General features: G+C 42.7%; 1 protein-coding gene across 3 annotated transcripts in view; it reads left to right on the forward strand.

The window, feature by feature from the left end:
* KANK1 (KN motif and ankyrin repeat domains 1) overlaps positions 1 to 25,907 on the forward strand; it is a 128,039-nt gene that overhangs the window by 56,555 nt on the left and 45,577 nt on the right. For 2 of the 3 annotated variants that reach the window (XM_051642084.1, XM_051642083.1), the window contains one exon: positions 14,008 to 14,124. In XM_051642084.1, the coding sequence (XP_051498044.1) occupies positions 14,088 to 14,124 (37 nt within the window). In that variant the 5' untranslated portion in view covers positions 14,008 to 14,087. Of the gene's footprint in view, positions 1 to 14,007; positions 14,125 to 19,410; positions 19,432 to 25,907 lie in introns of those variants that run through there. The other variant, XM_051642085.1, reaches the window with a different exon arrangement.

The following is a 25,907-nucleotide window of genomic DNA, read 5'->3' on the forward strand; positions in this document are numbered from 1 at the left end:
TACTGCAGGGTGGGCATGTAAACCCTGACTCCCTATGTATGGTGGTGACTTACAGTAGGTGGTGCATCTTTATAGCTTTTCTGTGACAGGCTGCCCCCTATTTGAGACAAAAACGCCATTAGTTATGGCATGAGAAATGGTGCTAAGAAATTTGTTTTGACTGCTTTTTATGCTACTCCTTTCCCTGCACCTGGGAGCAGACTAGACCACAGAGAGGGATATTCCCATCTTTTGTGGTGCCTGATTTCCAGCCCTCCTGCATGGGCAGGAACACTTCCCACTCGATCAGGCTGCTCAGAGCCCCGTTGAGCCTGGCCTTGAAAGCTTCCTTTTTTAAAAAAGCACCGACTTCAAATCTCACAAGTAATCATAACTACCTTGTTGTTATTCTAAAACAACTGTTGCTGTGTGATTTATGCACCGACAGACAAATACCACAGTTCCATTAAAACTAGCTGAAAGCTGGTTTTAGTGGAACAGATAGAGAGATGCATACAAAGTTGTGAGGTTTTAGGCTGCACCTGCAGGAGTTGGGTGAGGGATGAAGTTTGCAATCATCCAGTTTTTTATCTGCTATCAGCCGTAAGTGTAGTTCTCAGTGAAGAATGTGGTGTCGCTTGCCACCTCAGTTTGCGAGATGCATGGTGCCCAGTAAGGCTTGACCAACAGTTTAGGTATGTCCGTGTTTGCCATCTGCTTTCCAAATTTTTGTGGATGGAGAGACAGCGTAAACTGAAAAAGTTTCCATAGTTTTGTTATTTAAATGCCATTTACCTTTCTCAAAAATGTCCCCTGAAGGGCATGCTTTACTTGACACTTACTGGTGAAAATAGCGCTTGCTTATGTGTCCTGAAAGGCTCATGTGCCTGAGCTATCATATGATGAATATTAGCTATACTTAGAAGGGAACCAATGTTGGCTTTCACCCTTCAAGAACTTTATTTTGATGTGTGACCTAGCTAGCCTATTCTTATTCTTGCTAATGTCCTATTTCCATAGCACTTCAGTGTGATGGCAGCAGGTCAGAAGCATACTGAAAACTGTTCATGTCCTCAGATAACTGAGGATAACTTTAATATTTTTTATTTATCTTTTTTCAAATTCTAAATATGCTGTAAAATAATATGTAGAAAAAAGACAGACTTGAATTTTACTAAATATAAATAAATACAGGTACTTCTTAAACCAGAGCTTTAAAATAATCACACACTGTTCAACATTTCAGTTCTTAAAGTTTCTCTTCCACAAACTTTGTCTTAGCATCATTTGTCTGACCTTTCTTTTTTCTTTTCTTTGCATTCTTACGGTGAAGCCGATATCCTTGTATTGTGTTGAAAAAGCTGTTATCCTGTTTACAAGCTAGTATTCTGTACTGGTAATTCTGTACTGGTGGGGGTAAACTGCAACAGGTTTTTGTACTTTCATAGTCTTTGAAAATCAGAGCATGTTTTTCTCAAGAAGGAGTTCCCCTACTTAAACAAGGTCAGTGAGCTTCCACATTGGTGGCAGCCTTCCTCCCTGAAAGTAGAACTGCTTTTTTGGTAGGGAAATGTAGACTATTTCTAAACACTGTGCAATCTAATTTCTTAGTCTTTTACTTACTGTATTGCTTAATGGCAGACCATGGGGTATGCCCTGTGTGTAATTATGTATATATGAGATATGTAATGGCATTTAGAAATAGGGAATGGAAAATTAAATATTTACTTAAGGCAAGCTTTTGCCTACCTTACACCTTTTATACTTTGGAAACTTCACTGCAGGCTAAGATAAGCATGCTGTCTTCTTTTTGTTCACTTTCTTGGTGATGTTATGCTACAGGATGCACATTGTGAGAAACAAAGGGCAAAACATGGATTAATAATTAGCAATAAGTGTGTCAACAGAAGTTCAATTGTAACCTCTGTGTTTGCCTTGCTATTATATTGGGGGGTGGGGGGGAAGGAAAAAAGTCATTCCAGTACAGTGGAGAGGAGCAAAGGGTAAAAGATAGTATTTCCTCATATGGTGATTACATGGCTTTAGTAAACTAAGAAATTAAAATTAGGAGGGGGAAAAGTATTTGCAAAAGTCTTTAATCCTGACATGCTCTGCTGTCTTGTAAGATTTTTGGCTGTCTGTTCTTTTCCCTCAGTAAAAATGAAAAAAGTGCAGAAATTCCCATTGCTCTGTTTTTGGCACTGGACCTGTTGTTCTGAGGAGTAGGAGCAGGTGAAAATTAGGGCTGGTTAGCCCTGGGTAAGTTGCATGCATCCTTGGTGACAGAAACAGCAAAAATAAGTAGTGTTTCCAAGTAAGTAAGGTAGAAGGGAAAGAGCTTCAGCATATCTAAGGACAAAGCCAGGATAGAACTTTGGTCTAACACCTTTCTCCTACTAAAACAATTCTCAAGATTTAAAACCAATAAAAAATCAACTGTATCGCTTAAAAGGGGAATTTTTAGGCTTTGTAGCGAAATTACAGTGGCCGCAGAAGGGATGTTTATATTCTGTTCTGACCCAGAAAAACAGAACATAAATCTTAAAAACTTCTCCTTTTTATCTGACCGGGGCAGACCTTGTTCAAATTCAGCTTCTCTGTTCTTGATTATGCATGGATTGAGGGAAAAGAAGGACAGATATAAATAAGTTGTGTATTTTCTTTTTTGCAGTTTTTCCAAGAAGACAGATGGGTCTGCTTTTAGCTCTGTATTGGCCCTCTGGGGCTGGGTGTTAATCACAAATCCACAGGTACTGGGGAGAGCTTGAAATATGGCTTTGTTTCCTGGGGAAGTAGGATGTGGGATGGGAATAACCTCTAACAAAAAAAAGCACCCCTCTGCTAAGGCCTTGGTGGCATGGTTTGAGAAGGGCATTGATAATTGTGCAGCAGCTTATTTTGCTCTCCAGATGATGCAAGTGAATTTGAAAGCCATTATTTTGTAACTAAGAACATCTGATTTAGTATTAGATTTATACATGCCACATACTTTCCTGCCTGGGATTTGCCTTCGGCAAATAAGCACACAGATCACATTGAAGATGCATTGTTTCATTGACAGTCCTGCTGTCCCTGCTTTTCAGAAGATTAGGTTCTTGTATTGCTTTTTTTCCCAGAATTTGGTTAGCGGTGAAAGATGCACTGCCATCTATTTACATGTGTGCTCATATGGTGATTGATAAAGATACGTCTTATTTTGCTGTTTCTTTATTAATGTTCTGCTATCCAATAATAAATTAACCAAAAAGACTTTAAAGGTAATGTATTTATGGATCTCCATAGAAAGGTACATTTTTTTGCAGTTTGTGCTGAACCTGATCCACTGTCTCAGGGTTATAGGGGGGTGACTTTCAGATCCATATGTCATTTGGGGAATTACAAATTTTATTCTAGCTTGATGTGTGCTGTGAGATATAGATGTTCCCTTGTTCATAGAGCATGTCTGCTCATGTCAGCACCAAGATGTAGTCTTGGCTGATAGACAATGTGAATGAAAGCCAAGATCATTGAGACGTGACTGACTGGTGCAAAAACAAGAGTTAGCACTGTGAGCCTCAGTGCTGAGCATGACAGTAGCACTGCATGTGTCTCAACTGTTGGACACACAAGCTCACCCTGTGGCCTGCCTCATGCCAGCAACAAGATGTAGGGGTTTAGATTAGAATTTGTAGGTGAGAGACATAGTTCCCCAAGTGTTAGTGTGGGGCTCCCTTAGGTGGAAAGTTCTTACACAACTAGTTGATCAACACACTTTAATGGGCAGTGACACTCTCAAATCTTTCCACTGCACAGCTGATTGAAAAAGAAGGGGAGCATGAGAAGATGCTTTGAATAATTAAGAAGTGTTAGCTCAGCCTCTCATTGAGGAGGAGGAAGACAGGTTATGTGAACTCTATGCTGACTTAAATTACTCAGATTAAATTACAAAGTCCCTGAGTATTAGGAACAGGTTGTTTTAATGTTGGTTTGATTAGCTGGCAGAGAGGAGCAGCCCCTGTGAGCGTTGCCCCAACCTGTGGTCCCCTCCTTTGGGCGTGTAAATTTTCTGCAGGGGGCTGCATGCAGTAAGATACTTTTAGCCACATGCAAGGCAGAAGCAGTATGACACTTACAGAAGGCTGTGAAGTCTTCCTTCCTGAGATGTCGATCAGGAGCAGTTTGGAGATAGCCTGGATCTGCTGTACTCCACTACAGGTGCTGCTAGATCGTCTCCAGTTGGTTCATGCAAGCTCCAGGTCAAAATATTAGTTGGGTTTGGTGACTCTTTGCAGACAATGTAGCATGGAAATTTTGTGTGTGGTGGGGTGGATGCTGTGAAATCCTATGTCCTTCCCACCAGAGCATGCAGGCTTGCAGTCCCCAGGCTATGGTGTGGAGATAGTGGCTTTGGAGGAGGGACCAGAGAAACCTGCTCATCCCTGGGATGAATGCAGAAAGCCTCAGAGATACAGTCTGTGGCCAGAGGAGGTGGCAGGAAAAACTGTGAACATATGCTGGCTGTTTCTGAGGGATGCTATGTGATGGGGTAGGAGGGGAAAGCAGCCTGAAGGATGTTTCCAATGTGTTGCCTGGCCAAGCTGAAGCTGTGTGTTTGTGGTCTCAGTGCAATGGAAAAGTTGTGGGGGTGAAGTCTTTCTACATTTCTGGTTGTTAATTTTTTGGTTGTGATGGACATTGTTGGTGTGGGCTGTAGAGTTGCCTCTAGGGAGTAAGATGTTACAGTCTTCTACTGGAAACAGTGATGGAGGAAAAGTGAGAGGCTAGCCTTTGCAATATTGTCTCCTTGTCCCTATCATTGTGGAAAAAACCCATAACTTCTCTGTTCCTGTATGGTAAGCACTAACTCATACTGAAGTATCACAGTACCCTTATTAGTGGGGAGAAAAAAGGAAAAGGGCTAGCAGGCTTTGGGTCTTGTTTTGAGGCAGGAAGCAGCATGTAGAGCTATATGTGGGAAAAGCTGATCTGCTGTTGAAGCTCTCACGTAAAGATAAACCTTCAGCTGGGACCACCATGAAACAGCTACATGGGCAAATACTGCTAGACAAAAGGCTTTGAACTTACCATCTGTACCACAACATCGCAGTTATAATGCACACCACCCTTTTGTCATAGCAGTGTTATGGTTGTTCTGTCTATGTGTATCATCTCAGAACTCAGCGTCTGGAGAATAGGTCTTTTGAGGAGAGGCTGAGGGAGCTGGGGCTGTTCAGCCTGTTGAAGAGGAGGCTGAGGGGAGACCTCATTGCTCTCTACAACTCCCTGAAAGGAGGTTGTAGTGAGGTGGGTGTTGGCCTCTTCTCACTAGTGACCAGCAACAGAACAAGAAGAAATGTGGTCAAGCTGAGCCAGGGGAAGTTCAGGCTGGATATTATGAAAAATTTCTTCACAGAAAGAGTGGTGAGGCATTGGAACAGGCTGCCCAGGGAGGTGGTGGAGGCACCATCCCTGGGGGTGTTAAAAAGACAGGTGGATGTGGTGTTTTGGGACATGGTTTAGTAGTTAGGGGGTGTAGGGTGGATGGCTGATCTTTGTATCTTGAAGGTCTTTTCCAATCTTGACGATTCTATGATTCTATAACTAAAATCAGAAGAAGATTTGGCTGTCTGCCTCTAAATATGTTTCATACTTGTGCCACTGTATATGAAGTGTCACCAAATACTAAGTACTTGGGCACTTTGTAGAAGAGTTAAGTTTGTCTGTTTACCAGAGTCTGTGCCTTAAAATCCTTTCCGCTTGTCTTAGGTGCAAAGTCTAAATGAAGTCATAGTGCATTTCATGAACTGTTATAAACATCCTTGATTGGTTTATTCATCTCAGGTTTACTTACCTTTAAATTCACATTAAGTAAATGAATTCATTTTAAAGTATTGGGATCTGCAGATCTGTTTTTACAACTGTTATGCAACTTTCAGTGTTAAAACAAAGATAAATCCGATGTTAAAATCAAGTTAAATCCTGCCCCACAGAGTGAACAGATGTGATGGGTAGTTTATGCACATTTTATAGAGGAAAAGGTGGAACTGCTTCTTGTGCCAGGCACAGTAGCTCCAGGGTTGTCAGCACTTGGAGGCCACAGGTATACTGCAGCTGGCATGCATGCATCATCCTTAGTATGCATTTGTTCCTCTCCTAACACCTGTTCAGGAAACCTTTTCATTTGTGTTGGTGCTGTATTCAGGTCTTTGGACCTTTTCCATCTTCAGGCAGATGGAAGTGCTGCCCAGCACACATGTAATTTCATTTCCCTCTTGAAATATTATCAGACTGATCTACTTCAAGTCATGGAAATCCCAGCCCCCCCCCACTCCTCCACAAGAAAAATGTGGATAGCCTTGTTGCATCCTTTGGGCTCCCTGTCACAGCAACCATTACAACCCATAGCAATATCATACTGCCCTGAATTCATGTAGTTTCATGTGAGTCATTATTCACTGGCAGAAACCAAAGGGAGTGTCTTCTACATCATCCGTTAGGAATTTCAGGTATAAAAAAAGTTGGGTTTTCTACCCTTGATGGTAATTGGTTTTTTTGTTGTTTGTTTTTTCCCCTCTAATGTGAACAGAAATTGATTTCTGAGTTAAAACACTGCAGCCTTCTAAAGGTGGTTTTTAGTTTTTTGCTTCTGTAATATAATGTGATGATAATTATGTTGTCAGGAATGATTTCCAGAAGAGATGGGTGGTCTGAGAATGTTTTCAGGGTGCATGGGGCCTTGCAGCACTGTGTGATGGATGTCATCTGAACATACCTGTCTTCAGGCTCACATCATGTGAGCAAAGATAACTTTCTTGCACATTAGACATGGGAAACCAAGTCAGCAGGCTGGACAAAGCAAGATTTTAGCCCATTCATGAGAGATGGGGTTTTCCTTCCTGTGTATTGGCTGGTTGTTGGAGACAAGCTCACTTATGCTGAGAAAAGTACTGAATGCACTTTATCCCATTTTGTGAGATCATTCTTACAGACAATTTTATCAAGATGCCATTCATTAAAAGGGTCTTCTGCATGTGAGTATATGTGAAAGGGTACAAACAGGGCAAGTAAAATGATATGATGACGGAGTTGCCATAAGAGCTGAGAGACAATACAGAGGTTTAGAAAATCACAAAGGCTGTGGGTAACTTGAATCTGCATGGACAAACCAAGCACTGCAATGCAAGAATTAGGTAGCACTCACTAAAATTTGTAGGACATCAGTTTAAAAAACAAAAATACATGCAGTGGGTCTTGACAGCCTGAGGCAGGTGGCATCAGCAAGGTCAGAAAGGAGCTAGTTAAATTCAGAGGCCACTTATGTGGATATTAAAATGACACATTAAAGATATACCTTTAGATTTTCCCACTCCAGTCGTTGGTGCTTGGAGAGCACAGAAGCTCATTATTAGACACTTACACTCTCCTGAAACAGTATTCCTTGGTGCCACTATTGAAAATAAGATAGTCTGGTTCCACAGGATGCCTGTTGTGTTTGTCTGAAATCCTTCACCTGTTGCTTAATACAGGCAAGTCAATGAGTGGCTTGTGTAGAACAGGTTATTTATTTTCTGTATCTTCCAGTCTTCATTGGGATAACTCCGTATGAAGGGAAACTAAAACACAACAGCTGATGGTAGAGTATTGCTGTCATTGCTAAAAAATGTAACAAAGCAGTATTGGGGGAAATTCAGAAAATTGCTGGGTTATTTAGGGTAGCTAGAAGGATCTGATGCCTTTGAAAGGTTTTAATATATGTCCATTTTCTGTCCTGAAAGCTGCACAGTAGAGATCAACTCCTGTGCAGTAGGTAGGTGGCTCAAGAGACTGAAGTAGAAGCTTTGTAGAAGCTCAGCTCAGAATATGAGGAGGAGACCACTTTCAAGTATGGAGAAGAAAACGCCTCAGACCCTTAAGTTACTGAAGGTTGTACATTTATTCTCTACATGCAGAAATATCAAGGCAGGCAGCTTAATGCAAGTCTGCTTAAGATGGGGGAAGAGAGTTTAGGACACCCCCATAGAAGTGACAGCATAACTTGAGAATCTGAGCCTGGCCTGGCAGTAGTTGAGAGTTTGTGGTTCAAAAGCAGTGAAGCTCAGAGCTGGATCTGACTTGGGGGTTTTGTGGCAGAAGGGAAGCATGTGCCCTGGCTGGGAGCTCTCTTTTCTTTGGCTTGCTGAGTCGGGCCTCAGAGTTTCTGAGCCATCACTCTCTTAACAGAGATTAGCTCAGTTTTTGCCTAGAGCTCTCCTGTAAAGAGAGACCTTTTCAGGCCAATGCCATCAGTGCAGGGAGTGAGGAAGGCATGCAGGTAACTTCATGCTGACCATAGCCATATCATGTTAATTAACTTGCCTGTTGAAAGGATTTACAAGGCTTCTTTTGCTCTTTCTGCAGATCCTGCAGAAAAAAAACATAACCATGGTGAGAAGTGGCTTCTTTTGGTTGCCTGCTTAATTATAGTCCAAAAGAAATTGTCATATTGCATATAGTGAGAATCATCTTTGTATAATCTCTGTTGATGGAAGAGGCTGAATCACAGCATACTGCTTACTGAGAGAGGTTGAAGGAAACATTGGTCCCAGGGAATTTTTACTTTTGCATTTTAGGGTGGCCTAGGCAAGCAGCCTGTGCTAGTGATTTATTTTGTTCAGCTAGTGAGAGTTAAGCAGCAACTGAACTTGGCATAGTTTTGCTTGTGATTTGGAGATGTTAAAAAGACATTTGCTCTAGAAATTATGTGAACGGGTGAATTGTTACATGACTAAATAATTAAGTGAAATTTAAAATCAGTCACAGTTTACCCTTCTCTCAAAGCTAACTTGCTCTGTGTCTGACCTGAAAAAAATCCTCAGATGCCTGCATTCTTAGTTAGTTTGTAACTTTAATTAAAAAAAAAAAAAAAAAGAAATCATTTTTCCCTTACAAACTTTGCCTCTCAGTGTATCGGCCACCTGTTTTAATAAACACATGGATAAGAAGAACGCAACCACAGCAGGATTAAGATTGAAAATATAAGTGAGATACACAGTCATTCTCCCAGGGTAGATAACCAACCACAGAGCAGCTCCTCACATACTTTCTCTTTTGCTGTTGCTGGCTTCAGCCCTTGCTTCATTTAAATTGCACCTGGCATATTTGGTTGAGGATAGAAATTAGGTTGCAGACATTCCTGTTTCCTGTAGAGCCGCACAAGTCTGGAAAGTGCTTGCCCCTCTGGCTGAGCAGAAGGAGGGATTTCCAGTGCCAATTTCTTCTTGCAGCTTGCAAATTTACCATCTGTGTGTTTAGATGGGTTTTGCATCTACCTTGGCTCTTGTTCGCAAATGTTATCAGCATCTTGCAGAATGAAACTAGGCGGGTTCTACTGCCAGGATGACACACATGTGAGAGGGAAGTGTCAGGCAAAAGTCTTGTTGCACTGCTGTAGAGCAGGAATGGAGCAGTACCAGTTCTTCTTCGAGTGTTGCATCTTGTGGGTCGACTTGCTTTGTCAAGCCCCTCTATCCCAGGCCTACTTAATCACTGCTTTGCACTTGCTGGACAGGATTGAAGAGCTGGTTTCCCCTCATGGGATCATCCTCTGACTGCATCCATCTGAAGAGCTGAGAGCCAGTATCTTTGAACACTACACAGTTCAGCCCCACAGTGCTCCCATTAGCAGTCCAGGTCTTCAGCAATAGCATCATAGTGTCTCAGCCACACTCATCCTGTGAAGGGATTCAAGATACCTGCAGATCTGTAGCTTGTGCTGAGTGTTTACGTGACCATTTACGCCTAACAGTCTGTGTGTGCCATGAGAAAAAATAAAAGTTATATGCATATCTACTTAGCCTAAAGCCCCGTTCCTTGGGAAGCCAAGGCCTGTCTTCTGGAATCCCACAAACAAGGGTGTGTGCATCACCATTTCCCAAATGTCACTGTGACACTGACAGAAGGGACTTTCATGATTGCTTTTCTGGGTTAAGAGCTGAGTTGTACATCACGTCTAATTACTGTGTTGCCAACATGCCACTCCACAACTGCTTTTAGATCCAACCTCATTCTATCTTAAGCCTCTTGAAAACATCAGACTGAAGTAGGAGCCTGCATTTCTGCAAGATCTGTGCCTCTTGAGTCTACAGCTCTGCTGTGTGGATTCCAGAACTGATATATATATACAGAGATAGATAGATAGATAGATAGATAGATAGATAGATAGATAGATAGATAGATAGATAGATAGATAGATAGATAGATAGATGTATATACACTGAAATATTTTTGGTGAAGAAATACTAGTACAGGTCTGGGTGACCTAACAAGATGCAGCACAAAGGAGGAGCAAGATTCTTGTCCCTCATGATCAGGACAGTGTTAGGACATAGGCTTTGTGCTCTGCCTAAAGAATCACCATTCTGGAAAAACCTGTAGAGGTTAGAGTGTCGTGATAGATTGCGGAAACTGAGGATCATATGTGTTTAAGGTTTCTGCTATTGAACCTCAGGGCAGAAGAGAGTTTGAATATCTTAACACAAAACACTTTAGACAACTGCTTCATTGAGCAATAACACTTCATAGAGCTAGTCTCTGCTTGTTTTGCATTTGCCCTAGGGTCTGTAAATCACATTATTCACAGGCAAGCATGGGGTGAGCATGTAAAAACACATGGGCAGAAAGTCGAGGAGTTGGGAACAGCATATATAAGCTGCTCTACTAATTTTCTTATGTAAGATGACTGTACTGGAGAACATGCTTTGTGGTAGAGCAGACTTAAGTTTTCCCCCTCTATGCTTTCTAGCTGGCCTCCAGTGTCACCCTGTGCCTTGCCTGCACCAGAGACTTCTGTCGAAGTACAGCAATGGAGGTGTGTATTGCTGGGGAAACACATGCAATACTTTTCTAAAAATGGTGCATGTGGGTGCAATTTCAGAAATTCAGTTCCTAATGTATTGTTGTGGCTCAAAGCAGCATGAATTCCTTCCTCCATGACTTTGCTGAGCTAGATAATATTTTTTCCATACTTTAACAGCTGTTTTCAGCTGCAGTTATCATATATTCTAAAGGAAAGAGAACAGAACCAATTTTTCCAGTTACCCTAGGTAGCAAATTATTTGACCCTATGATTTTTTTTTCCTTTTCTCCGATCTGTTGGACTGAATTTCTTCCTAAATTATTGTATTAATCCTAATTTTAGCTCAGATGCATTCTTGTTTCAACGAATGCTGAGTTTGTTTCTTAAAGGAGGTACTTAAACCTGCACAGCCTTGAAACCAATAGAAGCATACCGAGAACGGAGCTTGTACCTGGTCAACTACATCTCTTTAAGCCATAAACAAATATAGACCTGAGGCTCTGTTTTGGCTTTTGGCAATGTCTTTATTACTTTTACATCAATTCTTACCTCAATTGCATTTGCTTCTTGCTGTATTAAGAAGCTCTCCTAATGCATGCCCATGATGACAACTAGTGTTTTTCAAACTGCTAGATGAAGCTTAACAGATTTTACTTTTAAACCCATCGCACACCACAGCATGGGATGTAGGTTAGAGCACTCTTTTGTGGTGGATCTGCTGTCATTTGGGACTGTGTTCCACCTAAAAGAGGTGGGTCCTCCGCAAGGCCCCCTGCTACTTATTTGCCCATCCTCATCCCTGGGTACATGCTTTCACTTTTCTTCTGGTACAAGTGTTAATAGTAGGTGTGAGCCAAGTAAGTTCTAGCAGCTGGTTAACATCCAGCCCTGCAGAAGCACTGAGACAGGACCTGGGAGGACTTTGGCCAGATGAATGCAAATCTTGTGTTTCCTGAGCAGCCCCCCCTTGAGCTTTCGTCACTTCATTGCCTGATAAAAGGGTAGACAGTGTGCGTGTTTTACTGTGCTCCGTTGGTTAGGTTTACGGTGGTGCAAGCCTTCTGCTGCAGCAGCGTCCAGTGAACATACATGGTGAAAGCAGGGAAACACACCCCTTACAGTGCTAGTGAGAAGCACAGAGCTCTGCTGAACAAAGTAGAAGCGGGTGAACTAATTCAGCTTTGTTTACCCTTGGGTGCGCTGCTGGTAGAGTCTAATGTCCAGCTAAGGACAGTAGCCCTGAGAAACTTCATCTGGAGACAGATGATTATTTTCCTGTAAGCATTCATTATGACTCACTAAAAGCTGCCTTTCTTGAAATTAAAACATAACTATATTCTGGTGGCAATTGTAGAGATGGGAATGATGCTTTAGAATTTCACCCTTTGAAAGGAAGTAGTTAGTATTTTCCTAAAAGCTCACAGATTTCAAACTTGGGTCCTGGCTGCAAACTCAGCCAGTACCATTGTGGTTTTTTTGTGGTTTTTTGTTGTTGTTGTTTTGGTTTTTTGTTTTGTTTGTTTTGTGTTGTTTTGTGTTTTGTTGTGGTTTTTTTCGCTCACTATGCTTCATTGTTTCAAAAATCTGATAATTATTGTTATCCCTGGAATATTGTGATGGGCCTCTTTGTGTCATGGTCTGTGCTGGACACCTGCTTTATTTTGTTGTTTGTAGCCTTTTGCTTGTACAGTCCTTAGGACAGCTTCATGTCCTGCCCTCCTTTGAACAAGAGATTGTAAGTTTAAGAGTATATGGCAGAACTTGGGGAGGAGGAGTTACATTGGAGATCTCTCTGCATTCTTGGAAGACTGATGTCAGAGTTGTACTAAAAATGAAATTATTAGTGCTTTTGTTCCTTGAAGGGAAAGGCTAAGCTATAATAGCCTGTGTGATAGACCTCTGTCAGCTGTAGAAGAGTGACAGCTTCGCAACGAGTCAGTATACTTTGTCTCAGATCGACACTGTGCTTGCACCAATTCATTTTTGGATTTTCTTTTCCTTGCTAATCTGCTTAGCTTTTAAATACTTCCACGCACGTACTGTCAGAGGCAAATCAACTATAATTGGAAAAATGAGACTGGTTTGCTAAGGAGCTGTCAGCCAAAGTCAGCCTGGGTTTGGTGAAGCAGAGTGTTCTTCCTGCACCTAAGCTCCACCTATCCGAGCCAACAGACTGAAATGCTGTTTGGATTGTAGAAAATGTGAAGAGGAGCCAAGAGGAGGTGTCTCTGCAGCCCTGGATGAGTCAAATCTGTTGCTCGGAGGATGAGGGTTGTGATCAGGCTGCCCCCATGAAGGACAGGGAAGGAGGACCACTGCAGAGCCAGTAAGGCTAGCTTTGCAGATCCAGCCAGCAGACAGCCAGCTGCAAAACTGCTGCTGGTTTTCCTTCTGCCCCTTGCTTGGCTTTTGCTTGGCCACCCTCCCAGGGCAACTGTGCCCTTTTTCTGTACCCACAGCCAGACCTTCAGGCCAGCACTGCTTCCCAGTAGAATCTGCCACACGTGGGCTGAAAGAAAATTTCACACCCAGAAAACCTGTCACCACTGGGACCTGCAAGGGACAGGTCTAACAGTCAGCCATGCTGGGTCAGTGTCAACTGTGGTCCTCCCCCTTCAGGCTTTCATGCAACAGCCACCGGATTTGTTAGGCAGTGGGGATGCACATGCTTGCTTTGGTTGTGTCTGCAGTGGGGTCCTTCTGCCCTCAGCCCCCTGGGGAGCTTAGGAGCTCGGAAATCATAGCTGGTCCCCTGCTTGCTGGTTCAGCTCTTCTGTAGGTGCTCTTCACCTAAAAATCCTCTGACCTTGCCTATCCAAACCTTTGGGTAGTCTAAAACTGAACATAGGTGCCAGCAAATGTGAGGAAGCTGCTGTTATGAAGATAGAGTACAAGGACAAACCAAAAAAACCAAGGATAGACCAAAAAAACGAAGACCAGTTGCAAATTCAACTGGTTTAATCGTCAACTGAGGACAGATCCAAAGCTGTGGTCCTCCTTGGGAGGTTGTCAGATAGCCACAATTCAACTTCAGATGACAGGACAGCTGTGGTTTTTGTGATGGCAAGGCCACTGATTAAGTGGAATCTAGGTTACTGTTATGGTGAAGCTTGCACTGAAGATGGGACTTTAAGCACTCAGAAATGCCTATTGCTTCATGTTCCTAACTTTTTAAAACTGTATGGTTTTAACTGCCTTTTTCTTGTCTGTTCCAGGTTGCATGTCTCTTTGGACTTGATGCATGACATTTGCATGACAGCTAGCAGCCTAGCTCTGGACGTGTCACTGAGCAAACATGGCCTACCCAGCAAATACTAATGGCAGTGCTACAGGTAAACGAATCAGGAACACTTTACCCCTTTGGATTATTGATTTATCTTTAAAAAAATTTTTTTCTTCAATTGTTAAAGTAGCAGAGAAGGGAAGTAACAGCAGCTGAATCTAAATACTGGAAACTAATTTCCTGGTAGATGAGAGCCTGCCTGTTCTCCCACCACCACACCTGATAAACTTTTAAATATTTAAAGTGTGGAAAGTTGTTTGCAAAGATATTAAGGACTGGCACTCAGTGGTTCATCCTGCAGCAGCACTCTCTATGCAGGCTTACACCCAGCTCTTGAGAGGCCTAGGGGTTTGCTGCAGAAAGTCATGTGGTTGTTATCCTGTGTCTGTAATTAACTTCTGAGATTAACCAACTCTTACACATCGAATTCCCAGCCTTTCCTGGTTACTTGTACTGGTCAGGCTGATTTTTGTTTCTTACTTCTCAACAAAACACAACCATTTCTCAAGCAACATCAAGTGGTTGTGTTCAGTTAATTTCACTTTTTCCTTATTTTAAGAAGCTCCTGATGTGTCTATTTGGGTTGGGTGATATGCTTTGAAATAGTTCACTTGGCATGTTCAAAGGTCGCTGAGGAAGACTGATGGGTCAGGAGGGGGCAGAGATTGCAGAAGGACTGATAACAGCACAGCAGCAGTGTTCTTCCTGCAATTGTGTCAATATTTTTCTGTTCTCCTGATCACTGCACAAATACAGCTTTAGCCTACTAAAGCTGAAGCTGCTACAGTGGGATTATATAGAAAATTTCAAGTGCATGGCAGGAGCTTGTGTGTGCTTTTTCGAGACCTTCTAATGTAGGTATGATGGGAAATGGATTTATCAATGAAGGCTGGGGTGGCTGGGAACACTCTGAATATCCTGGGAAGGATCATTAAATATCTTTTTTGTTAACACATGTAAATAGAAATTTCTTCCTCCCTCCCTCCCTCCCTCCCTCCCTCCCTTCCTCCCCTTCCTCCCCTTCCTCCCCTTCCTCCCCTTCCTCCCCTTCCTCCCCTTCCTCCCCTTCCTCCCCTTCCTCCCCTTCCTCCCCTTCCTCCCCTTCCTCCCCTTCCTCCCCTTCTTTCCCTTCCTTCCTTTCCTTCCTTTCCTTCCTTCCTTTCCCCTAAGGCTCATGCATTCATGTTCAAGTGCTGCTTGCTAGATCATGACACACGTGTACTGAGAATAGGTTTATCTGGTGGATTTTAGCACCAGCCTTATTTTCAAAGTACGTTCTGGTATGGAAACAAATCCTGAATTACTCACTGCGCTCACTGTAGAATCGTTCTAATTCGTGCAAGGGATAAAAGCATTTTGTGTGCAGGAAATTAGAAATGGAGTGTCATTATCTGCAATTCATGCAAAAGAATAAATGTTTTTTTAAAGGCTAGTGGAGGTTACTTGAAAACATAGCAATTTTATCTGTTTATGATTTAAGGCCAAATTTAGCAATGTTGTTAAATCCTGAGACTGTTGAAAAAGCATATTACTTTCCTCCCCACCTCCAACCTCCTATTTTTATAGAAGTAAAAGTATATACTCTAAAAAAATAAACTATGCAATTTTGTAATGTTTTGCAGTCCTTTCAAGATGAATTTGAGAACCCCTGCTGTGTGACTTAACTGTTGCTGTTTACTGACAACCCCCCCCCACCTAACTTCTTTTAGTAATACGCTTTTAACTTAAGTCATGCAGAACAATTCCCTCTGATTACAAGGAAAGAAAAATTGTGCATGGACTGTTACTGATTGGTTTACTAATTCCACCCCCACCAGCACGGTAGAATTGGCTACTGGAAAAGTTGATAAGCTGATACATAAGTCTAAAAGAAGCTAAATGTTTTTGCTGGGGATGTGTTAACGCAAGATAAAGTTTTACTTTCAGGATTGTTATGCAAACAAGGCTTCTTGCACAGCAGAAACTGTTCCCTTATTTGTAGAAGGACAATATAATGAATTGCAAGTATTTAATTAAAAACTAAATTGGATGACATTTTGCAGAGACTGTCAGGACTTGTTGGCTTTGCAAACTTGTGAGGCTGGCGTTCTAACATGCAGATATGTATGCCAGTGTCTCTAAATCCTCAGCCGTTCATAATGGACAAAGTATTGGCCTGCAAATACCTGTGATTTGTTACCAAGCTGTGCTGCCTTTAGAGAATGCCTTTAGATGAGGATCTGATTTGGGCGTTGGAGTTATTGAAGCTAGTTTCTTAATTGCATGGAGCTCTACAAGTGGAAAGACAAACTTAAGGGGTGGTGTTTTCTGCACTCTCTGAATCAATCAGCAACAGGAAAAAGAACTAGAAAGACTTGTTATGGACTACTAAGCTGCATTTATACTACTTTAATATTTTGGCAAGTTTGATCACATGTTCAGCGGCATTCAAGTACGAGGTGACTAAGGAGCAGTGGTTTACTTTGGTTAACTCGAGAATGTGAGTACTTGCACTGTTAAATGATTATACCTGTGTGCCATTTCTGACAGTTTTTTCAGTATACGTGTGTGTACGGACTACTGCTGCAGCAGATAAAATCTGTAGAAGAATGCGTCAATTTAGAACTTGTTTCCAGGAAAAGATTAAGCTATTTTGCATTTGTGTGGAGATCGGTTTTTTTATGGGAAGTACATTTGGTGTAAATATTTTCAGTGAGCATGTATGTGAGATAAGCTACAAAACTTTATCATAAAAGCACCTACCATAAATTTCTTAGCCTCTTGCATATCTCGGTAAAGACATGAGCTTTAAATGTGGTGAATAAATAACACAGGCTGTGATTTAGACTTCAGTACTTTTTGTCAATAATTTTGCTTGCTGCTGACTTGAAGTTTGATCACTCCATTCCCAGTTCCATTGCACAGAGATCTTGTACCAAAGCTGCAAGTTTATTTGTTCATCTTTATAAGTTTTGACAGTTGTTTTTGAGACGTCACATGGATTTTGGACTTGGCTCTGTCAAATTTGCACCATCTGCTCAGAAAATAGCTGAAATCTCTTTAACACTACTGATAGATAAATTTGTGCTTGTAGAGAAATGTACTGTATTTTATTACTTGGGTGCTAGGTAGTCTCAACTGTTAGCTGCTTCGAATCTGCCGTGCTGGGAAGTGAGCTTATTGCTCAGACTGGTAAACTCAGCAGGGCTAAAGAGTGCAGTGGAAGTCCAGAGCGTGTCATGCACTGGTCCAAGGAGCTGCAACAGGAGCTAGGAAATACTCTGCATCTATGGGAAGCTATTGGGAGGCTGGTCTTGGTTTTAGTGCACAACACAAATTAATTTATCTTTGCACAGTACAAGAAAAAAAATATATGAGGTGATTGTTTCTTGAATTAGTATTGGTGTCTTCATTAACTACTGGGTGAAACTTACAGTAATTGTTAGCTTCTGTGCTTGCTAGGACTGATGCATAAATCATATATTTAATGAGTCTTTGCAAACATTTCCATAGTGATATCTGTAGAAATGTCCTCCAGTCAGCTACAGCAAGCACAGTGCACAGCAGCCTAAAACTCAACAGGTGGTTTGGTAATAATTCTGGCTGGATTTTCATTCTTTCCTTAATACCTGATTAGGTGAAACTTCGTTTTCAAACCACATGTTCTGGAAGGCACTGAATAGTATGAAATTCAAGTCCGGTTCCATTTATTCTGATGTTGGAAACAAGGAAGCAGGAAAACAAACATAGCAGACTGATTAAAAAAAGATAAAGGATTAAAACCCCTATTTGTTTCTAACCATAATGAAAGCATCTGTTTTATTTTACTTCCCTAAGCACTTCATGCTCTGTATCCAGAGACCTCGGGATTGTCAGTCATCCCTTTAAAAGGGACATAAGAAACTCCTTTAACAGAGGGGGAGCTGTTGCAGTTTTCCTGAGCAGGACGGGCTGCAGGGGTCAGTACAGCAAGCCTGTTGCTTTCGTTCCCTTTGCTGTGAAGCAAACGTATGTTGATTCTGTACATGGTGCCTGAGATGCCCCTTGGTACTTTCTCTTTTCTCTCTTGTCTCTGTATCTTCCCCCTCACTCTTGCTTAAGGATTTTTGTTTCCATGCCTTCCCTTTCCACTTCTAATACAGAGTACTGTATCTTACACAGATTCATTTGAACTATTTCCCTGAGTGTTTAACTCAGCCACAGGCTTTACCTCCTTCCGATTCCTACACAGTTCTTGGAGCAGCATCATCACAGCAACTCACCATAATTTCTTCTGTTGGTCTCTTTGCACCTGTAAAGTAAAGAACTGCTGCTCTAATAGCCAGTGTGCAGGCCTCAAGTGTCTTTGCTCCAAGTTTACTCCTTTCAATTTCAGCCTTCCTGTGGAAAGAAAGGGTGATGTCACTCCTGGCAAATCTGGGTATCCACCTCTGCTCATGAGAGTGTGCCAGGGTCTGTGGGACTACGGGTGGTTTGGTCGCAGATACAAGCTGCATTGGACCCTCTAGTTATCTTGTATATGCACAGTTACTCTGCAGCACCCTGTGGTCCTCTCGTTAGATTTTCTTTGTATCTGAGCAGTTTTCTTGACTCCTAAGTGAAGTATAACTATGCACGAGTTAGTTGCAGAATGAGTCCAATACAAGAGGCTGTTGCCTGAATGAATGCTTGAGATATTAACGTCAGCATGACTCAAAGACCAAATGTTTAATAAATGTGTTTTCCATCTGCTGGTATATAAATGCTTAAGCAACTGTTGTAAAGTATTATGAAAAACCCTGTTGGCTTATTAACCCCTTTTTATTGAAGCCAATAAAGAGAGCACACTTTTGCTTAAAGCAAATGTTGTCATACACATCCTCCGCATTGATTTGTAACAACTCTTACCAAACATTTGTAGACACATTTTCCTTTCAGTTACTGAATTATTTGAATTAGAGTTTCTCTGATGGTTTGATTTTCCTGGTGCATATAATCTTAAGCAATATGCATAGAGTCAGTGTGGTTTCCAGCCTAGTGATCCTGAAGCGTATTCTAAGAAGAAAGTGCTGTGCATTAGAACATTGCCTCTTCTTCCACCTGTAGCAGAATATCCACTGGTTTTCATTGCAAACCTTCAATCAATAAATGGGAACTTACAGACACAAGGAAATTATTTGATGGCTAGGCAGGAGCCAGGCCGATAAAGCCTTTACTCCTGAGGGCTGCAGGTGCCTGCAGCAAGAGCCCAGCAGGCAGCTGCTCTCTGCTGCTTTCTTGCAGGGTTGGGGCCACCAAGGCATTGTTGTGCTGCTCCCGACACCCCAGGCCCTGAGCTTCACAGCCTTAAATGCACCGAGTTTGCTTAACTTAACAGATGCAAATGACCAGGGTTCAGGTGAGTTTGTACTTTTATCGAATCAGTCATGCAAGCAATGGTAATTTGGTTGAGTCAGGTCTGTGTGATGAGAGACTATTAGGCCTGGGCTTGCTCCCCTGCCATGCTCCCTGCTTCTAGCCTGCATCCAGTAACCATCACTTAATGGGGATGGGTGTACACTAAAAGATGTACTTTGGCAGCTTGTGTAAGACTCTTGTCATCAGGAGAGCCTGCTGAATTGCCACGTAGTCTTGTGCTTTCTGGATGGGCTGATGGCACGTAGGGCTGTCACTGGGATCCTGCTTCTGCCTCACCCACAAGTGATCTCGTGAGTCACTCTGGTGTTGCCCAGTATTTAAAAACAAGCTAGGGTGGGACCCTGAAATCTGTGGGGTGAAGGGTGAGTGAGCATCCAGTCATTTCACATCAGCTCTTATCATAAGGCATATCAAAATTTCCATCAGTGTGCTGTAGCACACTCACTGATGCCATATCTGCCTTCAGGACAGATGGCTGGAGGTGGAGCCAGTGCCAACTTTCTATTTGAATTAATACTTGTTTCTTCTGCAATTGCTAGTTGATACCTATAATCAAGGGTGTATTTGCTGCTGCAACAGAAAGTTTGAAAATACATTTACTTGCATTTGCCCAACCTAGAGGATCAGGGATCTCCTATCTTCTTTAGATAGGACTTGGTGCATGAAGAATGACTTTCAGGCCTGATTTTGAAATCTGCTGGAAAGGGAAGGGGCAGGAAGGAGTTACAAAGGATACAGTGAATACAGTGGCATGAGGACCTGAGGACATTGCACAGTCTGGCCCAGATAGCCTAGTCCTTAGAAATGCAAAGTGGATGTGGTGGGAAGCAGATGGCCCAACAAAGCCATGTAAGATGCAGATTCTTGGCAGAATGACAAAGCACTGTGAGAAACAAAACAGATTTAATTGGTCTATGTTTTGCTTAGAGATTACTGCAGTTGTGTCTTGTTCTGGATTATTTTATACAGCTGCCCAGAAGTTTCTTACATCTCACCTACAAAGAGGACTGCTTTCATTCTTCTCTCCAAAAAGCCTTGTTTATGGAGTAATGCATGCTTTACTTGTCTAAGCTGTTGAAATGCACTTGCATTGGCAGCACCTGAACCTTCTCATATGACCTGCTGCTGCTCCCTGTGGAAATACGTGTCCTCTACACCCTTGGAGGCAGCTAAGGGTGCTGGTCTTGTATTTTAAAGCCAGTAATGGTCTAGGGACTAAACAGGCATGCCTTGCCATTTATGGCACCCTGCATCCTCACTGAACTGGTGGCAGTTAACAGTGATAAAAGCCCTTAGGTCTTGAGATAGATGTCACTGCTTTGCACTGATTTGGTGGTGGTTGGCTGTGGAGCAGCAGCCTGTGGGGCTGGGTGAAGGGCAAGCACCAGTAGCAGTGCAGGCACATGTCACAAGAAAAATACCAAAAATAAACTTCTCCCAGACTTAAAAATTACTCCCTCTGCAACTTCTTTCTTCCCCCCACTCTCAAGATACACAACCCAATAAATTTTCCTGTGGCCATTTAACCCAGAAGAGTGTTTTTTTCCTTAAAATTATGCTTCAGTATTCCTCACTGCCTTTCCAGATTCTCCTGCTAAAAAACAGTTAGGAATAATGCATATGAATGTCCTTCCTATGGAAAGGGAGAGGGGAATTTAGTTGTCTTTGAAAGGATACTGTCCCCCAGGGAAATGCCTTGGATGGAAACAGCCTGCTTTCAGCTGGTCATCTTCTGTTAATGAACAGTGAGTGCCTGCATTTAGGCATGTTCCTTTCAGAAGGGTTACTGCTGGAGCAGAAGTCCTTGGGAAGCTTCTTGTAATGGCTACCCCTCTCCTCCTCCCTTTTTGTGCCATTTGTAAGGCTTTGGATTAGAGATGTCAGAAGAGAAGCCCTTCCTGTATCATGTTTTCACAGCAGTTTTAGGGGCTGAGGGAACGCTCAGGCTGCCCACATTGGCATTGCTGCTGTATCTCTATTTCCTTCCTCAGGAAACATGACTCCTTTTGGTGGCAGAGTACAGATTCTTGCCAGGATGTCCCTATGTGACCAGCTTCAGGACAGAAGCATGCTTTCCTTTCTACCATTCCCTCCTGATTTCATCCGGAAATTTCACTTGCCAACATTGGCTGAGAGCAATGATTGACCTCTGGTGTGGGATGCACTTTGCATCTTTCAGTGCTGGGAGTTAGCAGATCAACAGTGCCCAAGTAGAGCTCTCTCACTCCCCCATCTCTAACTCTTTAAAACTGCTCATAGCATATACTTGGTCTGTGTTAGATACAGTCTCTTGAGGTTTTTATTCACCTGTCTTCACACAGACTTTGGCAAAACTCAGTGATGAGAGACTTGGAGAGGTAGGTGGATCTGAGATCCCATTGCATGTTTTCATGCTTTTGATCTGTCCTACTTACAAAGCCTTCTTCCCTGTAGAAGTCGCTAATATGATCCTTACCCCCTATCATAGTCCATCCCTTTTCCCTGCTCAATTTTCCTACCCTAGTTATCTCACACCATAATGAGTATTTTATGTAATTGCCTTATATTTTTTTTATTAATATATTCCCGTATGTTTTTTCTTCATAACAATATGTTGCTTTCCTTCAACATAAAGGACTTGTCTATGATATTTCTGTATTGCTGTGTCTTCCACAGCATCCTTGTAGATAAACTGAGGAACTGTGCTCTTGATGGTCAGGTAGTGAGGTGGATCATGAACTGGTTGAAAGGAAGAAGACAGGGAGTGGTGGTCAATAGGACAGAATCTAGTTGGAGGTCTGTGACTAGTGGAGTCCCTCAGGGGTCAGTACTGGGACCGGTGCTGTTCAATATTTTCATCAACGACCTGGATGAGGGAACAGAGTGTGCCCTCAGCAAGTTTGCTGATGACACTAAACTGGGAGGAGTGGCTGACACACCAGAGGCTGTGCTGCCATTCAGGGAGACCTCGACAGGCTGGAGAGTTGGGCAGGGAGAAACTTGATGAAATTCAACAAGGGCAAGTGTAGAGTCTTGCATCTGGGGAAGAACAACCCCATGTACCAGTACAGGTTGGGGGCTGACCTGCTGGAGAGCAGTGTAGGAGAAAGGGACCTGGGGGTCCTGGTGGACAGGAGGATGACCATGAGCCAGCAATGTGCCCTTGTGGCCAAGAAGGCCAATGGCATCCTGGGGTGTATTAGAAAGGGGGTGGTTAGTAGGTCAAGAGAGGTTCTCCTCCCCCTCTGTTCTGCCTTGGTGAGGCCACATTGGGAACACTGTGTCCAGTTCTGGGCCCCTCAGTTCAAGAAGGACAGGGAACTGCTTCAAAGAGTCCAGTGCAGAGCCACAAAGATGATGAAGGGAGTGAAACATCTCCCTTATGAGGAAAGGCTGAGGGAGCTGGGTCTCTTTAGCTTGGAGAAGACTGAGGGGCGACCTCATCAATGTTTACAAATATGTTAAGGGGGAGTGTCAGGAGGACGGAGCCAGGCTTTTTTCAGTGATATCTAATGATAGGACAAGGGGCAATGGGTGCAAAGTGGAGCATAGGAGGTTCCACATAAACATCAGAAAAACTTATTTACTGTGAGAGTGACAGAGCATTGGAACAGGCTGCCCAGAGAGGTTGTGGAGTCTCCTTCACTGGAGACATTCAAAACCCACCTGGACACATTCCTGTGTGATGTGCTCTAGGTGATCCTTCTCTGGCAATGGGGTTAGACTAGGTGATCTTTCCAACCCCTAAGATTCTGTGATTCTGTGATTCAGTATTTGTTTGAAAGTAGTAGAGGGAAGAATGGAGAGAGAGGATGGAAACTGTTTTTAATAGCTGGATTTGAAGGTTTGGTCAGATAAAGGTGAGCATCAAATTAACTGATAATTGGGAACAGGTTGTTCTTCCTGTGTAAACCAGACATCTCTGGTCTAGAGTAGTCTCTTACTGCCGAGGGGCATGTTTGTTGGTACTCTTCTAGCCCCTTCCCTACCCTCACTTCACAAAACCAATCCCTCCTCCTGAAGCACTGTCACATGGGTTGCAGAAGATCTAGTAATAAAAAGAAAACACTTGTGTAATTTAGCTGCTGTTACTGGAATCCTAGCAAACAAGTAAAGTTTTAACACTTCAGTTATATTGCTTAGTAAATCTAAAGTGTGCAGCTTTAAAAAAAAAAATACAGTGCAAGAAAATACAATAAAATGCATGGGTTGTGGTTTAAAAAAGAGGATTGACATTTGCATATGATAGAAGCACAAAGAGAATATCAGAGCAGTCATCTTTTAAGGGATTACAAGATTCAGCAGTGGGTTTTCACTTGAAGAATTCCATGGCTGAGCCCTTTCTTCTCCCTCCTTACAGCAGAAATTAGTATTTTGAAATTTTGTATGTTTTTCTGTATCTTAAGTTTAAAAGGTTTGAAAAAAGAGTGTAGTTCGGAATAATTTTCTTCTGCTCCTGTCCTGTTGTTCTACATAGAGACAAATGGTTTGCCAGTACTTGTAAGGTGCTCACACAGGTGTGCATCCACTGCATCACACTTTAAACTTTCATCAGTCTTACTTGCCATCATTAGTTACAGTCCTGTTCTCTTCCTCCTTTCTCAGACAGCATGTGCTGTATCCAGGATGCTTGTCCTTTCCTTTTTATTCCTGATATTCCTCTTGGCCTCTCCTGGTCTCGTGCCAGCTTTCCTTGAGGACGTGCAGGGACTTCTCCTTGGTTGCAATCCCTGGGGAGTGCAGCCTGCACCTCCCCCCTTATATCTAACCTTCCTGTGCCTTTAACGCTCAGAGGCTTCTTCATAACACGTCTCCAGTGCTGTGGAAAACTGTGCTGTTGAAGCTTATGGGACAATTACTTCCCTCTCCTTTAGCAGACAGAAGTTGGAAGGCTTCAAGTCTGCAAGCACACGTGTGGCACAGCCAGACCATCTCAGCCTGTGTCCCTGTAGGACAGGACACCAGGTAAAGCCAAGACAGCAGCAGCAGGAGAGATATCTCTGTGTGAAAATGAGTGTAGCATCTCCTGCTGCATTGCAGCTTTATTGTCCTTCTCTCCTCCTGCTGCTGTGTGATATGTTGCATGTGCTCCTTATCAGTTACATGGCACATTGATGGTGGACACGTGTAGTCTTGTCCATGGGTTCTTATTAGTTATGCATGGCACTTGGGGTTTTTTCCCGAGGTTACGTGCCTCTTTTCCTTGCCTCAGCCTTCTTTGTAATCTGTATGCTATTGCAGGCATTGCGCAGCATTTCTGGATTAGTAATTGTTACTAGAAATCCATGGTGTTTGATTGCAGAGTGTTGATCCAGTTGGGAAAGAGGTGCCTGAAACTACAGCCTGTACAATCTCCCTGCCAAAACCGTGACTTCCTTCCTGCAGCCCCTGTCCCTCAGCTGGAAAGGTAGGGGGTGACGACTGAAGGACACAGGATGCCTTCCATGCTGGCAGGATCTGCCACCTGACCCTGAATGACCTGGTCTGCTTTTTTAAAAGGCACCAGGAGATAGCCACTAGGCTGACACCTTCCCTTGAGATCCCAACAGAGAGTAGCTCACTTTGCACCCTTGTCTGTGGCATAAGAAGCCTGTGAGTGTATTTCCAGATTTGAGACTGTACTTTTCTTTTACAGCCATGGATTTTCCTTTCTCTTGTGTTCATGTTCAGTGTAATTTTTCTCTCTACGAAATGGGAAAGCGAAGCTGACCCATAAAGCCATACTGCAAGCTGGAAGCAGAGTTGATAGCTCACTCAATTCTAACACCTCAGTAGAAACAAGCAAATATATCTGACTGTCCATACCAAAAAACAACAACAAACAAACAACAAACGAACAACAAACAAACAACAACAACAAAAAACACCATAAAAAAACCAAAACCAAACAAATCTGTAGACTTGAATGGTCTGCTTGCTCCTACAACAAGACTTCTTACCACAGACCCTTCCAAGAAGTCATCCATAACTGCATCTCCTGGCTCTTGACCAGTAGATCTCCTTACAGTACTAACACATCAGCTGCAGTCTGGTATTTTGAATCCAGTTATCAAATACTTCCTAGCTACCCTGAAAATAAACATTTGACACTGTGACTTAAAGTCCATCCTGGACTACTCAGAAAGTCTCTGGGTGGTAGGTTTATGGAAGCTGAGAGGAGATATGTGGCTGTATGTCTGCTTCCTTCTTATGCCCTTCTAGAAGCTTCTGCTAGGAAGTAGAAGGGATCAGTCTCAGGCCTGCACTGAATGGGTAGCGGCTTTTAAATTATTCTGTGGAAACTGGCTGCCAAATTCCGAAAGGTTGTAAAGAAAAAAAAAACAACAAAGCCACAGCAGTACCACCCCCAACACCCATAACAAAATCCACCAAAGTAAAACTGAGAAGAACCCTATATCCAACTTTCACCAAAATGCAACAGCCATGTTTTTGGGGGTAGGAACAAAAACCTGACTGTGGTGGGTCAGGCCAAGCTCC

Source organism: Apus apus, chromosome Z (assembly GCF_020740795.1).
Source record: "Apus apus isolate bApuApu2 chromosome Z, bApuApu2.pri.cur, whole genome shotgun sequence".
Classification (NCBI taxonomy): Eukaryota; Metazoa; Chordata; class Aves; order Apodiformes; family Apodidae; genus Apus; species Apus apus.